This window comes from Arachis ipaensis, chromosome B2 (assembly GCF_059453495.1).
Source record: "Arachis ipaensis isolate K30076 ecotype BB chromosome B2, ASM5945349v1, whole genome shotgun sequence".
NCBI lineage: Eukaryota > Viridiplantae > Streptophyta > Magnoliopsida > Fabales > Fabaceae > Arachis > Arachis ipaensis.
In genome coordinates this window covers 1,213,834-1,230,098 of record NC_142437.1, presented here as the reverse complement: position 1 = coordinate 1,230,098, position 16,265 = coordinate 1,213,834, and the positions used below count along the sequence as shown (strand labels likewise).

The window sequence follows — 16,265 nt, the reverse complement described above, 5'->3', positions numbered from 1 at the left end:
ATTAACATAATCTTACTCACCTTGACAAAAGCCCGAAATTTCCTAATCCTAATAACCCTAATTTCGGATTTTGCTATACCCACAAGTATGGGATGCTAAAAATTTGAGATATAGCTAATTATTGAGTCAAAGAGTTACCTTGAAGTCTCAATAATAATAGAAACTCAGAATTTGAATGCTTCCTTTACTCATTAGTATGAACTTCTTGATTTGAGGTTGTGAAAAATAAAAATTTACTTTGGATATAGATGATATATTAAAATAGAGATAAAATAAAAGGATAAAATGAAATTGGTGTGTTGTGGTTGGATGAAGATTTTGAAATGAAGAAGATGGAATGAAAGAGGAGATGAACGAAAAGAGAGGGTTTGGTTTTGATTTGTATGAAGGAAATGAAAAATAAAAGAGAGAAGGAGGGATAGGCTCGAGAGAATAAGAAGGGAGAAGGGGTTTAAGTGGGGGCATGTGCCCCCCACGTGACTATGCACTTCCGTTTCCCTTTTTTTTTTGTGGGTATAACAATACGTGAAGTATTATTTCGTTTACACTGTAAACGAAATAAGACCACGCGTGCCTATATATAGGAGTTTCGTTCACAGCACAAAGAAAAATCTTAAACCGTATGTTTCCTGAAATTTTCTCCTCTTTTTATCCTTCTCTAATCAAATTTACAATTTACTTCAAGATTATGACACGCGCCGATCAGCAAGATGCGGACATTAATTGACTGAACGCGACGTGGCACGTTGCCGGGACAACCAACTTTGAGGTTGGTCTTGTTCTTCATTTAATGTTTATGTTAAACATGAAATGTATTGCCATAGTGTGGGTACTTTATAGAAGTACTGTGGAGTAGATATTAGACGTAGGAATATATTGTTCGAAATAGTTTAAACAACCCAGTGTAATGTTAGACATATTTTGACATGGATTTGGTAGTTAAATATTTATTTCGGTATGTTTTCCTTTGATGTAGGTTACTAAGTTTTTTTTTAACGACTTTAGTTATAAAAAAAGGGATTATTAAAAATTATTGGTAAACTTGATTATGTCCGAATATGTAGAGGTTTGTATTTAGTCAAGATAAAAATTCCTAAATTTTTAATTTAAAGTTGTTATAACTTAGATTAAGTTATTAAGTTGATGGTGTAGTCGTTGTTCTTTATTTTAGTAAATGTTTTTACGTAATCTACCTTATGAATTAGATGAAAAATGAAAGTTGTTATTTGTTTAAGTGATTATGTTTATTTACTTTAAATTACATAAACATTTGCTAATTTAGTTACGAATTTTTTATTTAGACATTTTTATTTAGATTTAATTATATAGACGTTTATTAATTTAGTTATTCATTTCTTAATTAACTGGTTTTATTTAAATGATTTTATATTGTAGACGTATGTCTAGTTATTTGTTAACTTAATTTTATAATTCAATTTAAGTTGTTATGTAAACGTCTGATGGTAGGATTATGTAAACCGAAATTTTTATAGCTTTATAGGTTGACACACTTTTGATTTGGATTTTTTATTATTTACCAGAGGGGTTGTCTATTTTTGCCCAGGAGAGTTAGTCACAGATTTTCACTACCGGATGTCATTTTCTCCTACCTGAGGGAGACTGGATTTGACGACACCGTAACACTGAGGGACTTCGTCTTTGATAACTCCATGATCACAACATTTATGGAAAGTTGGCGTTTAGAGACCCACACCTTTCACATACCGTGGGATGAGTGCACGATCACCCTCCAAGACGTTTCCTACCACCTCGAGCTATGTGCTAACGGAGAGTCCGTTGGTGGGTGCTTTAATTACTTTCATACTTGGTATCGGATCGGAATTTGGGAGTTGGTTGAGCGTTTATTTGATACCAGACCTCCTGTAAAGCATGGAACGCAAAAGAGAGAGATTTTCTCATTAAAATTTACATGACTTCGAGAACGTGTCCAACAAATACCGCCCAATACTAATGATTCAGAACCCTCTATCAATATGCAAAATGCTATATCATGTTGTTGATGATAAAAAATTACCCATTTACTGATAAGTCTAACAATACGGTCCATCCCCTATTCCCACTGCTAAATGACTTTGGAAGGTGTCATTCTTTTTACCCAAACCAGCACTTAGCTAACCATATATGCTCTAAGGGCATTAATATTGTGTATAAAAAAATTAAAATTTTTTAAGTTTTAATAATGTTTATTTTTAAAAAAGAAACATATAAAAATTAGAAATAAAAAATAGAGTATTTTATTAACTAATGCCCTTAGAACATTTGTCAATAAAAATTCTAAAAAAACTATTAACAATTTCAATTTTTCACACACTTTTAATATATGAAATAATGCATTAAAATCTTTTGAAAGTTATTAGTGATGACTATTTCTAAATTAAGATTATTTTATACGTCGTCTTTATAAATATATGAAAAACATGATCACGAGAAACACAAAGAAACTGAAAAAATATCATGTATTGTGATTCTAAAAATCCAATGAAAGAAAAGGAATATACACAAGCATATTGTGAATAGAACTCTAATCAAGACAAATTTTGGGTTTGGATATTTTTGTTCGCAATTTCGATATCCATTCATTACCATGTCCTAAAATAACGTAAAGGCATTAAGACTAACATCACGCGCTCACATTTAGTTCAATTTTTTTTTTTTTTTTGTGAAAAAATAATTCTGAATGCCAAAAGAAAGGTGTCGATAAGAAATGATTGCATATTCATAATTCATCATATAAAATTAGGTGATATTCCTATGAAGATATTATAATTATTTTTATGTGATATTTTTTTTTTGATTTTTGGATGATGAATTATAAAATTAGATTTTGATATGTTATAAAAATGTTGTTTTTATTTAAAATGTGGCTAAATTAATAAATCACATTTTTATATAAAACATCTTTATAAAAAGATATTTTTTACATTTTCATTTGAGTAGCTCCTATAAAATTAAGTTATGTGGTCGTTGAATAATGTTACTTTTTCTTTGGTCAGTGAGGAAAAGTTCATATAAACCAAGAAACCAAAAAGGATTATTATGATTATTATTCCTATTTGTTTTAGGAAAAAGTCTGAGCTTATCCTTAGTGAACAAGGTCAAGGATATAATTGGACGTTGTTATCCACGCGCGGAAACTGCGAGGGGAAAACGAAACTCGTAATGAATATCCATTGGCTTAGAAATTTCATTACAAAGCAACACATTTTCTCAGCTCAGAAATTTCATTTTCTTAGCTTCCAAACACAAATATATCTCTTTAAATTATTAATATAACCAATTAACCATCGCTATACTTGAAAGTTGATATTGAATGCATGCATATTCAGTTTTCAGCTCAAAAGCTCCATATCCATTTCAAATTTCCCGGTAATTTAACCAAAAACTGCTCCTTTTCTTTTAATCATAGATGAATGTGGAAAATGAAGTAGTGCTAGTTTGATTCTCTGATTCTATTTTCTGAAATTCTTTTCAGGCAATTTTTTTAGTAGAAGGAAAATAGTTTGAAAAATTGAGTTTGAATTTTGAAATGTGTTGAAGCTTGCCGCCCTCAAACATGGTGGTGGATCGTTTCGATTCTTGCATTGCTTTTGGTGGGAAGGGTTTTGGTTGTGCTTTTCTCGGGAACTCAAGAACTATCCTGAAAGCGCGGTTTAGCGGCATGAACAAGATTGGTATTGCTGCTGCATGTAGTAGTAGTAGTAGTAGTTGGAGGAGTAATAATTCAAGATTGGCTTGTGTAGGAGAGTTCAACTTTTCAAATGTGAAGAGAATAGGGAAACTTTGTGGCAACAGTTCTAATTTTCGCGTTGTGGGAGGTAGGGGATTTTTGTCTAGGTGCCAGGGTGATGATGATTCTTTAGCATATATTAATGGCAATGGCCGGAATATTGATAATGCTGGAGGTGGTCCAAACAAGGTGGGTTCTGATTTGGGTTCCATTTCAGGAGCTGCATCGAGTGAACCCTTGGAAGACGAAAGAACAATTGGGGGTGAAATAAAGCAAGAGGTACAGACAGTGGATGAATTGAAAGAACTGTTGCAAAAGGCCTTGAAGGAACTCGAAGTTGCTAGGCATAATAGTGCCATGTATGAGGAGAGGGTCAAGAAGATATCGGAGAGTGCGATTTCCTTTCAGGATGAAGCATCAAGAGCATGGAATGATGTTAATTCTACTCTTGATATCATCCAGGAAATTGTGGGTGAAGAATTTGTTGCCAAGGAAGCTGTTCAGAAAGCGACTATGGCTCTTTCTTTTGCCGAGGCTAGGCTTCAAGTAGCCATGGAGTCTTTGGAGGTTGTAAAAGGAACTTATGATCCTCGGTCACAAGGTGCCAAAGAGAGTAATGGCGATGAAGATATATTGGAAGAGGAGCAATTGCTTGTGGTTGCTCAAGAAGATATCAAGGAGTGTCAGTCAAATTTAGCGAATTGCGAGACAGAGCTAAGGTGCTTGCAAAAAAGAAAGGAGAATTTGCAGAATGAAGTGAACAAGTTGCATGAAATTGCGGAAAAGGCCCAGACGAATGCAGTAAAAGCCGAGGAGGACGTCACAAACATAATGCTTTTAGCTGAGCAAGCTGTTGCTGATGAACTTAAGGCTGCACAAGTCGTAAATGATGCAGAGATTGCATTATCGAAAGCAGATAAGTCTTCCTCTAGCATTATTGCTGACTCTGGTATCACTCTACAAGAACAAGAGGTTTTGGACGATCCTAAGGAGGAGGTGGTTCAAAATGTTTCTGGTGATGACACTGTTGATACAGACACAGATTCCCAAATTGACAATGAAACTTTGCTTGGCAAGCAATCATCAGACAAGTTTTCTGATAAAACCAGCCAAATTATTGAAGATACGGCACAGTCTGATTATCTGAGTGATCATGAAAATGGACAGTTAGTCTTAGACCCATCTAAAGAAGCTGAAGTTGAAGTAGAGAAAATAATGAATTCAGTTCAAATGAAAAAACAGGAAACACAGAAAGATGTAAGAGACAATCCACCACTTGTTCCCAAGGCATTGTTGAATAAATCTTCCAGATTTTTTCCTGCATCATTCTTCTCTTTTACTATCGAAGGTGATGATTATACACCAGAATCATTTTTCCAAAGTTTCGTGGAGTCAGCACGGAAGCTGTTACCCAAGCTAGTTATTGGGATATTGTTACTTGGAGGGTGTGTATGATCTATCTACATCTAGTTTCCTTTTTTGTTGCAGTTGTTCTTACTTCATGAGTTGTTCTGTCAATTTTAAGGATGATTATATTGTGCTATCTCATCCTAATATTCATCATGAAGATTCCTTTGGTATTCAAGAATGGTGTAATTCCCTTGCAGGATTGCCTTCTATGCAAACAGAGCAGAGAGGGGTGCGCAATTACTTCAGCAACCAGGAGTAATTACAACCACTGCTGAAGAAGTTTCCACAAGTGCAAAACCTTTGGTTAGACAGCTTCAGAATCTCCCCACGAGGATCAAGAATATTATTGCATCATTACCTGATCAAGAGGTATGTTTCTTCTCATGTTTCCCACCTTTACTACATTTATTCTTCTGCTGTATTTGCTATGTCTAACTGAATGCCATGATATTTATTCAGGTGGATGAGGAGGAAGCATCCCTTTTTGATATGCTTTGGTTATTACTTGCTAGTGTTATTTTTGTGCCAGTGTTTCAGAAAATCCCTGGAGGTAACTGATTTTCTTTTCAAAATGTTAAATTGAATCCGTAAAATTATAACAAATTGATTGTCTAACATTTTGTATAGGCAGTCCCGTTCTTGGCTACTTGGCTGCTGGTATCCTTATTGGGCCCTATGGTCTGTCCATCATTCGTCATGTTCATGGGACGAAAGCAATAGCTGAATTTGGAGTTGTTTTCCTGTTATTCAATATTGGCCTTGAGGTGGAGTTTCCTTTAAGTTGTTCGTCTACCTTAGTTTTGGTCATCTTTATAACCAATAGTTAAACTGAAGCTGTGAACTGTTTTATTTAGCTCTCTTTTGAAAGGCTTAGTTCAATGAAGAAATATGTCTTTGGATTAGGCTCAGCTCAGGTAATGGGAAACTCCATTTTCCTTCTCTCTTCTTTCTTTTTATCTTTTGTTTTTACTTGGGTTCTTCTTAACATATTAGCCAGCAATCCTTAGCTTTTGTGAACAAATGCAGGTTTTGGTGACTGCTGTTGTTGTTGGCCTAGTAGCTCATTATGTTTGTGGTCAAGCAGGTCCTGCTGCTATTGTCATTGGGAATGGCCTCGCATTATCATCAACCGCTGTTGTTCTGCAAGTAAATTATCAGACCAGTTCTTGTGCTTCTATTTATTCCAGATTTTCTAAACTTATACCTTCTTTTTCTGGACACAGTAGCTTTAAAATGATCCTGCATCTGCTAATAACTGAATTTATGGTAAATACTATTTTATAAAGCTTGATTCCTCAAGTTGGAACATATGCTCCCGTTGGAAAGATTCTACGAGTTTAAATATTAAGCATGACAGTCAAGCTGTGTTCTATCCTTTTTATACTTCTGTTTTCATGTCTGCTGAGTTTGCCATGCTACAACAATTCCAGTGAACTGTTTTGCAGGTATTACAGGAGAGAGGTGAGAGCACATCACGCCATGGACGAGCCACATTTTCTGTGTTACTTTTTCAGGTTACTTTGTACCCTACCCATCTACCCATCTTTCTGGATACTAACGATTCTTGTGGATTGAAGTAACAAAAACATTATAATCTAGATTTACCATATAGTATAGTTCTGCTTATATCCCCAATTATCGTCCTATACTTTGTAGCTGGTTGATATTCAGTCAATATGCAGTTTCTGAAATTGATTGTTCATTATTAGCTATTATTAGCTCTTGACTGCATTCGTTATTGCAATAAATTGATTTCTGTATTTCTTTTCAGGACTTGGCGGTTGTGGTCTTGCTAATTCTCATACCTCTTATTTCACCAAATTCATCTAAAGGAGGGGTAACATTTTCTAGCACTCCTTATCTGAATATATATGTATCAGATAGGTTATAGTTAGACTATGAACTACTATAAAAAAATAATTTTATGTCTATAAAAGAATACGAGAACATGGGAGTCAAAGATAAAAATTTCAAAACATTACTTAATGATAAATGTCATGGGTGAATCTTTTCTTCACTCTGAATCCTTGATGTTTTAGAGGACATGCATTTAATTGGATAATTCTCTTTCAGTTTATTTTTTACTACGTATCAATGTATGCATTGAATGGTTTAAGACACGTTTATCTCTTTCCAATTGAAGTTGGTTCATGCTGAACGCTGGACTGGAAGTCAATGACTTACCATACTTCTGTCATTTTCGTCATTATTCACCATATATATGTTGCTGTTCTGCCTATATTATCTTCAAAAGAAATAAGTAATCTCCATTGCCAGGTTGGTTTTCAAGCTATTGCTGAAGCTCTTGGTCTGGCTGCTGTTAAGGCAGCAGTTGCCATCACTGTCATTATTGCAGGTGGACGATTGGTAAGTGATATTCAGAATTGAGGTGTGTGATGTATGCGGAGTCCTATTATTTTTTGTCCTTCAATTGTTTTACTTTGTAATGTTTCCCACCCTTCTTTGTACAGCTACTTCGACCAATATATAGGCAGATTGCAGAAAATCAAAATGCAGAAATATTTTCTGCCAATACACTCTTTGTTATTCTTGGGACAAGTCTTCTCACAGCCAGGGTAGGTGTTTGAACCTATTCTTTTCCTTGTATTCCTTTCTTTTGACTTTTGAGACAAAAACAAGGTTTGACCATTTTCTTATGTCCATTGATGTTATTTTACTTCTTATGTTGTTCTTGAACAGGCAGGGCTTTCCATGGCACTAGGAGCATTTTTGGCTGGTTTACTACTAGCTGAAACTGAATTTTCCTTACAAGTGGAATCTGACATTGCTCCATATCGTGGTCTTCTGTTAGGTCTGTTCTTTATGACGGTAGGTTCTCTAATACTAGTATTCACACGTTCATTAGTCGTATTATTTATCTATCAACAAACAAATAGCCATATTATGATTTGTTAATCAGATGGTCAATTATTCAATTCTTATGGAGATCTTGTACAAGTAATGGTCATCTAATCATCTTGAGGTGTGATTTTTCGAATAAACCAGCTTAAATTATGCAATTAATGCAAAGTAGTTTTTGTGATTTTCAGGTTGGAATGTCAATTGATCCAAAACTTCTTGTTTCAAAATTTAAAGTCATTATGGGGACGCTGGCACTCTTACTATGTGGCAAGACACTGTTGATTACTGTGATTGGTAGAATTTTCGGTATTTCACTCATTAATGCCATAAGAGTTGGCCTCCTTCTTGCTCCTGGGGGAGAATTTGCATTTGTGGCCTTTGGTGAAGCTGTTAATCAGGTTTTGTTCCTGAAACATTATTCTGTCAAGAATTCTCTGGTTTACAGACAACATTCATTTAAAATAGCTCATTTTAAAAATTCTGATAGGTTGCAAACTTAAATAACCTATGCTTTATTTATTTATATCCCAAGAAGAGTGACCTTAAGAAATAACAAAATCTGAATGCATACCAGCTTATAAAAAGCGGCAAGATTTTGTTTCCTTACAACTGGAAATTCAATTGGATATAAAATAATATTTCTCATTGACACTGCTTCAGGGCATAATGTCTTCCCAGATGTCCTCTCTGCTGTTTCTTCTTGTGGGAATTTCAATGGCCCTCACACCATGGCTAGCTGAAGGAGGACAGATGATTGCTTCCCGTTTTGAGCTACATGATGTTAGAAGTTTATTACCTGTAGAAAGTGAGGTAAGATTGTTTGTATGAGTGGCTGAAACTGACTTTATTAACTGCAAATGGTTATAAATTTATAGCTTCACCACTATCCATTGTTGGGCTTTCTTCCTGGTTAACTTTTTTTTTTGCCTGTATTTAGTTTAATTAGGAGATTCTTTTGTAGTGCCTCCTGCATTTGTGGTTGTAGAAACTTTATTTGGTTAGATCATATTTGTTTAGCATCTATTACGTTTTATTTAATTTAGTTAGATCATATTGGGTCGGATGTTATTCCACTTTGTATCCATTTTCGGGATGCTATTCGTCATTCATTATTTTTTGTTTAGATTTGTCTTTAAAAATTAGTAGCTAACTTTGTTTTGGAGGAATTCTTTTATAGACAGACGATCTGCAAGATCATATCATTATTTGTGGATTTGGACGAGTTGGCCAGGTGATCTATTGCTTTTTTGGTTTAATTTATTTTCAATGATATGTTTGACGCTTTACCTACTTGTTATTTTTAGATCATTGCACAACTTCTTTCGGAGCGACTTATTCCTTTTGTTGCACTAGACGTCAGAAGGTAACTCAACTTACAATCATTTTTCTGGTTGCTTCTTTAGTTCTTTGTGATAAATTATTTTGTAATTATTTAGTGGTTTTTGTTATTAATGAATGCCATTTCTGTGAAAATGAACACAATTACAGGTATAGACAAGCATTAATCGTTTAGTAGAAATCAATTCAATTTTGATTTCCTTCATAATGCTTGGATTCTTTGTTTATTTCTCAATACATAATTCTAGAGAGAACACAATTCTTGTTAAAGAATGCTGATACTTGTTGAACAAAATGAGGGAGAAAGATTCATTCTTTAGTTTTCTTCAAAGAAGTATAAGCTACGATATATCATATGTACACTCTTAGATGGAAAACAACGAGTACATGACCTGCCCTTTCTTTCGTATTTGCTAATTTCCTCAGTGATAGAGTGGCAATTGGGCGTGCCCTGGATCTCCCAGTGTACTTCGGAGATGCTGGTAGCCGAGAGGTATTTCTTTCAGTGCCTGAGAATTGAAATCATATATATATGTCCATTACCCCTGACATGCTTTATACTGCATAACAAGGTCCTACATAAGGTCGGGGCTGAAAGGGCGAGCGCTGCTGCAGTAACTCTAGATTCTCCTGGTGCAAATTATAGAACAGTTTGGGCTTTAAGCAAGCACTTCCCGAAAGTAAAGACCTTCGTCCGTGCTCATGATGTTGATCATGGATTGAACTTAGAAAAGGCTGGAGCCACTGCTGTAATATTCTGATACTCTTCTATCTTCTGTTTGGATTATTTCCTCATGATATAGTTCAGGAAAAAAGATGAAAAATGGATTGTTGCTCCAAGCTAACCTACCATACTGTTTAACAAGGAAAAAAATGATCCTATGTAATGTACAGGTTCAGAGGTTCTGCACTGGTTTTTAGTACAACTGGCTATTATAGAAATGATTTTCTTGAATTTTGTCTATTTGAACTCTCTATTACATGCATTTGTAGGTTGTCCCAGAGACCTTAGAACCAAGTCTTCAACTAGCAGCTGCAGTGCTAGCTCAGGTAATGTCATTGGAGCAGATTTATTGAACTTATGAATAAACTTTGTATGTCCCAATATTTTGTTGACACTTATCTATAGAGGGGGAGAAAAAAGAAAGAGAAAAAGGAAAAAACTTAATGAATCTTTATGTCACAGGCTGAAATTTTGTTTGTTTTTTACCTCAAATTATTCAGTTTGTGGTCAAAGTCAAATTTTTTCATACTGATGGTATGAGCATATTTTCACTCTCTAATGCATAGTGAGATTAGCCACATCTTACTGAGGACTAAAGCTTCTTTTGAAACTGAAAACAAGAGAAAAAAAGAATTGAAAAGAAAATACTCAGAAAAGGTTTCTACATTGTGTAATTTTTCAAGTTAATGACATCATGACACAACGTTATAGCATGGAGATGGGCAATCTTAGCTTTCTAACCATTTGTAATCTTCAGGCTAAGCTTCCAACAACAGAGATTGCAGCAATCATAAATGAATTCAGATCACGCCATTTAGCCGAGCTCACCGAAGTACTTCTTCCTTTTAAACACTTACGCAGCCATTCACAATGGACTTGTCATAGTCCTCAGAAATTGCAAAATCTCTATCTACATTTTTTTTCACTCGTATTTATACTTGATGTTTTAATTGATTCATGTTACTTTTTTTCTATTTCTTCAGCTATGTGAAGCAAGTGGAAGTTCTCTTGGATATGGATTCAACAGAGCTATGACTATGAGCAAACCCAAATCTCAATCCTCAGATTTCTCAGATGATAACCAAGTCTCTGATGGAACAGTGGCAATATGAAGATTCCACCCTTATACACAAAACACAAGGAATAATGATACAAAATTTTGAAAAATTGTATAGAAGATGATATGTTCTATCATTATTATGTACAGAAGGAGCATATTATTATTTGAATGGAAAATGCATCATCTTTCTTTGTCTTGGCAGAAATTCTTTGTTCATGCTCCTTGGGTTTTGGAAAGCATGTATAAGATGGCCTATTTTTATTGCTCGTATCATTCCTATCTAGTTCTAATCAAGTATGAATCATGAATGTATAGATATTTCTCATTAAGATAAATAAAGCAAAATAACCGAAATTATAATTTTTATATTTACAATTTTACATGACCAATTTCATGTTTACAGGTGATATTAATGTCATATTCCACAAAATGCATGAAAAATCGATATTATATCTTATAAAATATTAAAGAAAAACACTTAAATGTCTCAAGAAATATAAAGATATAAGTATTATATGTTTTACATTTTTAGGAGAAATTGTTATATGTTTTTTTATAATTGAAAAAATTCTAAAGAGATATAATTTTAGTTTGTAAAAATAATTTATTTATTCAATAAACAAATAAATTATTGTAATATTTATTAAACTAAAATGTAACTTTGCTAAGAATTAAAATAGAGTAAATTTTTAAATTTGTCCCGACAATTTTTGCTTTGAAAAAATGTCTTATACTTTTTTTTTTAGTTATATTCAAATTCTTAACCATATAAATTATGAGATAAAATTATTTATTGATCGTTTAAAAATGAAAAATTTATCACTTATTTTTTCTTGTTATATAATTTTATTATCTTCTAGTAAAAATTCAAAATTTAGAAGTTGTAAATTCATATAAAAAAAGGGGTATGTATATTAGACCTTCCTTATGTATAAATATCTTGGTATATATAATTTCATTTTCACTATTAGGAAAAGTGGTATATCACTCAATGCTTCCGTGAGAACTGGACTTGCTTGCCGCTATGATTTGATCGGAACACTCAATTTTCGCCGCCGAAAGCTTTATTCAACAGTTAAGTAAGTGGTATATCACTGAATCCTTCCTCTTCCTTTTCTGCTTATTCAATGTCTTGTTCCTACGTTACGGTTTCCCCAAATTCCTTTCTTTTTCTTCTTTGATATTCTGCTCTGTTGGTCGGTTAGTTTCGGGTGCAGAAGAAGAGAGGAACCCTAGGCTTTGCTCCATTTCCGCCTCTCTCTCTCTCTCAAGCCTGGAAATCCTCAACCCTAGGCTTTGCTCCATTTTCGCCTCTCTCTCTCTCTGCTGTTTTTTTCTTCTAAATCCGCTGAATATGTAGTTGTTCTAAATATGCTGAATTGCTTTTGTGTGAATCTGCTCTGTTAGGCATATGATATACTGATAGTGTTCTGAATTGCTGAAGTGCTTTTGTTGAATTATTGAGTTGTTGTTTGTTCTTCAATTATTGTGTTGCTTTTGTTGTTCTAGTTTGTGGATCTGTTTGTAAGGTATAAATTATAGTTGTGTTACTTGTGACTTTGAGTTAGACATTTATGCCAATTATGTGTGATTAGTTTAGGTGAGACTTATGAAATTAATTTTATGTTGTCAATGTATATAATTTGCTAGTTCTATTTACATCCTACACTAGCCTTCCGAATCAAGGTAAAAAACTACGAGTTCACTCCCTTCTGTTGTTTCATCTTTTTCTTTTAGGTTTGTTTTCTTCTTTTTTTTTTTCCCCCTTCCCCGTGAATGGCCGTGATTGTGCAATTAATTATCAGCAAAGATAATTGAACATGTAAAACCTTAATCTAGTCCTTGACCAAAACTGTTTTGTAAGGGAAAACTAATTTCTCACCCTTTTCGATTGGTAATGGATGAAAATTTTGAATTTAGGAGTTAAATTGGACTTTTGCTCTTACATGAATAGTGTAGTAAGTAGTGTGTGGAACTGTGGATTTTAGAACTAGAGAATGAATGCGATAAACACGGAGTGTTTAAAATTTTGTCTAATGATTCTTCAAAATCAATTTATTTGTATTACTTTTGTTTGTGTTTGACTAGAAATGAGGCCTACAATGATGCTTAGGGCTCTCAACAAGCAGTTCATTGGATTGATCTCGGACAAAAGCTTGACCAGTGCATCCAATGCTGCTGTGAAGAAGCCACTGCCGCTCACGGCCTCTCGCAAACCAGCGTTCATTGATGCATTCCTTCACAAGATGAAGAACAACAAGACCCTTCTCATGAACAAGACAATTTGGTCTCGGAGATCCACCATCTTGCCCGAATTTGTGGATACCACTGTCAGAATCTACAATGGCAAAACCACCGTTCGCTGCAAGATCAATGAGGGAAAAGTTGGTCACAAATTCGGGGAGTTTGCACTCACCAGGAAGCGCAAGACCAGAGAACAACAATCCAATGCTAAGAATGTCAAGCCCAAGAAAAAGAAGTGATTTTTTTATCTGGGTCTTGGAGATTCCAAACTGATGGGTATTTTTTAGATGATGGTAGTTGTTTCGTAGGAACACTATGTTGTTGTAGAATGTTTAACAATTTTGCTTTCAGATAATAATAATATGACAGAGCGATTCCATGAAATTTGATTATAACAATTCTTTCCTTTATTGTTCTTGAATGAAATGAGTTTTATTTATTATTATTTTTAACAACTTTTTTTACTCTTGTTTCTTTTTTAGTTTATATTGTAGCTCATTGTTCTTTCCTTGATGAATTTGGGCTTGAGAGGAAGTGTGGAGCAGAAATTTATATCTGTATTATCTGTTTATGCTGAATGTCCTGCTTGCTTAGAGCTGATCCTGGGAATGGTATATTTAGAGAGGGAATAATACTTAAGAACTTAAAGTCTTAAGAGAGGATGACAAAAAAATTATAGAACTTGGAGTCTCTATCACTAGGAGGACTTTTTCAAAATAGTGATATTTAAGTAAAAAAAGCCTTGAAATATACTAGGAGAATTTTGCGTAAGTTTTGGTCCTTCATCCAAGTTGGTCTTTGGTAATTTTTATAACTCTGAAGATATTATCGAAAAAAAAAAAACATTGACAGTTAAAAGATTTAACAGAAAAATCAAAATGTATTTAAAATATGGAAAAAAGACAGATAGGTCCCTGACTTTTCAAATTTTTGACAAATACATCCCTGACAAAATTTAAATACAAAAAAGTTCCTGACTTTAACAAACGGAGGACAATTTAGTCCTTCCGTCTATTTGCCTCTCATACACCAAACGGAACTGGCTGACGTGGCTGAAACGGTGTCCAGGTGTCCGTTACGGTGCCACATTGGAAGGGGAATAAAGTTTGAAGGACAAATAAGTCCTTGACGTCATTTTGCAAATAAAGTTCGAAGGACAAATAGGTCCTTGAGAAATTTTTTTTCCATTATACTTCTATTATGAGAATTTAGTTTATAAAATTATGCTTGTATTTTGAAATCTAGTTAACTTGTTGTATTTTGCAATTTAAATTATTTGTATTAAAATTGTAGAAATTGGACTTGTTCTGTTTCTATTTTTTTTTTCTTAAATTGCATTAGTTCAGTTTTAGTGTATTTGTGTATTATATTAGAATTTGTTAAATTGCATTAGTTCAATTTTCATCATATCAGTGACATACTGACATTAGTTAGTATCAGTTCATTTATACATCAAGTTAGCATTAGTTTATTTGTGCATCATTCATGTATTAAGTTAACATTAGTGCATTTGTGTATTATATTAGAATTAGTATTTTTATCCATAATAACATTACGAGAATAAATTTTTTTAAAATTATAGTTCACCCTATTATATATATAATAATTGCTATAATTGTCTTTTCTAGTGTCAAAATTGCAACAAAAAAATATTATACATACACAAAATATCAGTCGCTCACATCTTTATATATAACTACATGCATTATTTCACATATTTTAGAATTAACATATATTTACACAAATAATTAATTTAATAACTAATTTTTAATTTACATTATACACCAAAAATAGTTTAATATAATTCAATTATTGTTAAGGTTGCAACTCACAATCATTCCTTCTCCCAAAACCATTATCTAAGTTTCTAAGTAAATGATAAACACAGTTTGGTTAACTTTGTTCCATCAGCATGTTGTTTCAATCATATTGATTATCATTACTATCAATCTCTCAATAATTATCAATTTTTGCTAGTTAATATTCGTTAAAATTTTGATCTATTAGAATATTAATATAGATTAAAGGATAGAGTTAACATCTTAATTAAAAAATGATTCTATTTTAGTTAAGATGTTAATTTTTATTGGGTTAAATTAACTCAAACTAAAACTAAAATCCAATTAAAATGTGCCACGTCATAGAGGATAATTTACATGTTGTTTTAGAGGAGGTTGGGTAGAACTCACCTTAATTTTAACATTCGTTATCTAAAATTTAAAATAATTTAATGTGTATACTTTTACATTTAAAATATTTTAATTATAAAAAAATATCGAATGACATATTTTGATTTCTCAAATTACTAATATAAAATATAATTATATATAGAGTAAAAATAGTAGAGAGAAATATAAAAATGAAGAGAGGTAGATGAAAGAATTTAGGAAAGGAGTTTATTAATTTTGAAAAAAAAAATTCTCAAGGACCTATTTGTCCTTTGAACTTTATTTGCAAAATGACGTCAAGGACTTATTTGTCCTTCGAACTTTATTCTCCTTCCAGCGTGGCACCGTAACGGACACCTGGACACCGTTTCAGCCACGTCAGCCAGTTCCGTTTGATGTATGAGAGGCAAATAGACGAAAGAACTAAATTGTCCTCCGTTTGTTAAAGTCAGGAACTTTTTTGTATTTAAATTTTGTCAAGAATGTATTTATCAAAAATTTAAAAAGTCAGGGAGTTATCTGTCTTTTTCCCTTAAAATATTAATGATAAAATCAAAGCGTATTATTTGCATTAGACTTTAGGCGTAACATTTTGGCGTTAGAAAGAAACAAATTTTTCTTACAGCTTGCTTGGACAAGCTTCAATGAAAAGATTTTATTTTAAAAGGATCTTAATTAAATCCTGTTATTAAGAAGTAAAAGCTGTTTTAC

At 33.1% G+C, this 16,265-nt stretch overlaps 2 protein-coding genes across 5 annotated transcripts; both read left to right on the top strand.

Annotated features, from left to right (window-relative positions):
- Positions 1-3,230: 3,230 nt before the first annotated feature.
- On the top strand, positions 3,231-11,347 carry LOC107621069 (K(+) efflux antiporter 2, chloroplastic). 2 transcript variants are annotated; one of them, XM_021114437.2, is made up of 21 exons: positions 3,231-3,387; positions 3,559-5,193; positions 5,356-5,527; positions 5,618-5,708; positions 5,786-5,922; positions 6,013-6,072; positions 6,185-6,304; positions 6,604-6,672; positions 6,930-6,995; positions 7,436-7,525; positions 7,630-7,734; positions 7,859-7,987; positions 8,209-8,418; positions 8,681-8,830; positions 9,198-9,251; positions 9,325-9,383; positions 9,785-9,851; positions 9,931-10,107; positions 10,352-10,408; positions 10,840-10,914; positions 11,066-11,347. In XM_021114437.2, the coding sequence occupies exons 1-21, from the start codon at positions 3,332-3,334 to the stop codon at positions 11,192-11,194; spliced, it is 3,708 nt and encodes a 1,235-aa protein (XP_020970096.1). In that variant the 5' UTR covers positions 3,231-3,331; the 3' UTR covers positions 11,195-11,347. The 2 variants fall into 2 exon arrangements, with proteins under 2 accessions (XP_020970096.1, XP_088360619.1); XM_088504493.1 differs by having other exon boundaries at positions 3,250-3,387; positions 3,494-5,193.
- Positions 11,348-12,083: 736 nt separating this feature from the next.
- Positions 12,084-13,770, top strand: LOC107621057 (small ribosomal subunit protein uS19m). Of its 3 annotated transcripts, none has more exons than XM_016323108.3 (2): positions 12,084-12,221; positions 13,231-13,770. In XM_016323108.3, the coding sequence occupies exon 2, from the start codon at positions 13,233-13,235 to the stop codon at positions 13,623-13,625; it is 393 nt and encodes a 130-aa protein (XP_016178594.1). In that variant the 5' UTR covers positions 12,084-12,221; positions 13,231-13,232; the 3' UTR covers positions 13,626-13,770. The 3 variants fall into 3 exon arrangements, with proteins under 3 accessions (XP_016178594.1, XP_016178590.1, XP_020970122.1); XM_016323104.3 differs by having other exon boundaries at positions 12,095-12,228; XM_021114463.2 differs by having other exon boundaries at positions 12,113-12,216.
- The last annotated feature ends 2,495 nt before the right edge of the window (positions 13,771-16,265 follow it).

What these genes read in the sequence shown, in the direction of transcription:
- LOC107621069 (XM_021114437.2), top strand. Translation starts at nt 3,332, where the DNA reads ATGCATGCATATTCAGTTTTCAGCTCAAAAGCTCCATATCCATTTCAA. An exon ending in CATCATTACCTGATCAAGAG is followed by an intron (nt 5,528 to 5,617) that starts GTATGTTTCTTC and finishes ATATTTATTCAG; the next exon opens with GTGGATGAGGAGGAAGCATC. An exon ending in TATTACCTGTAGAAAGTGAG is followed by an intron (nt 8,831 to 9,197) that starts GTAAGATTGTTT and finishes ATTCTTTTATAG; the next exon opens with ACAGACGATCTGCAAGATCA.
- LOC107621057 (XM_016323108.3), top strand. Translation starts at nt 13,233, where the DNA reads ATGAGGCCTACAATGATGCTTAGGGCTCTCAACAAGCAGTTCATTGGA.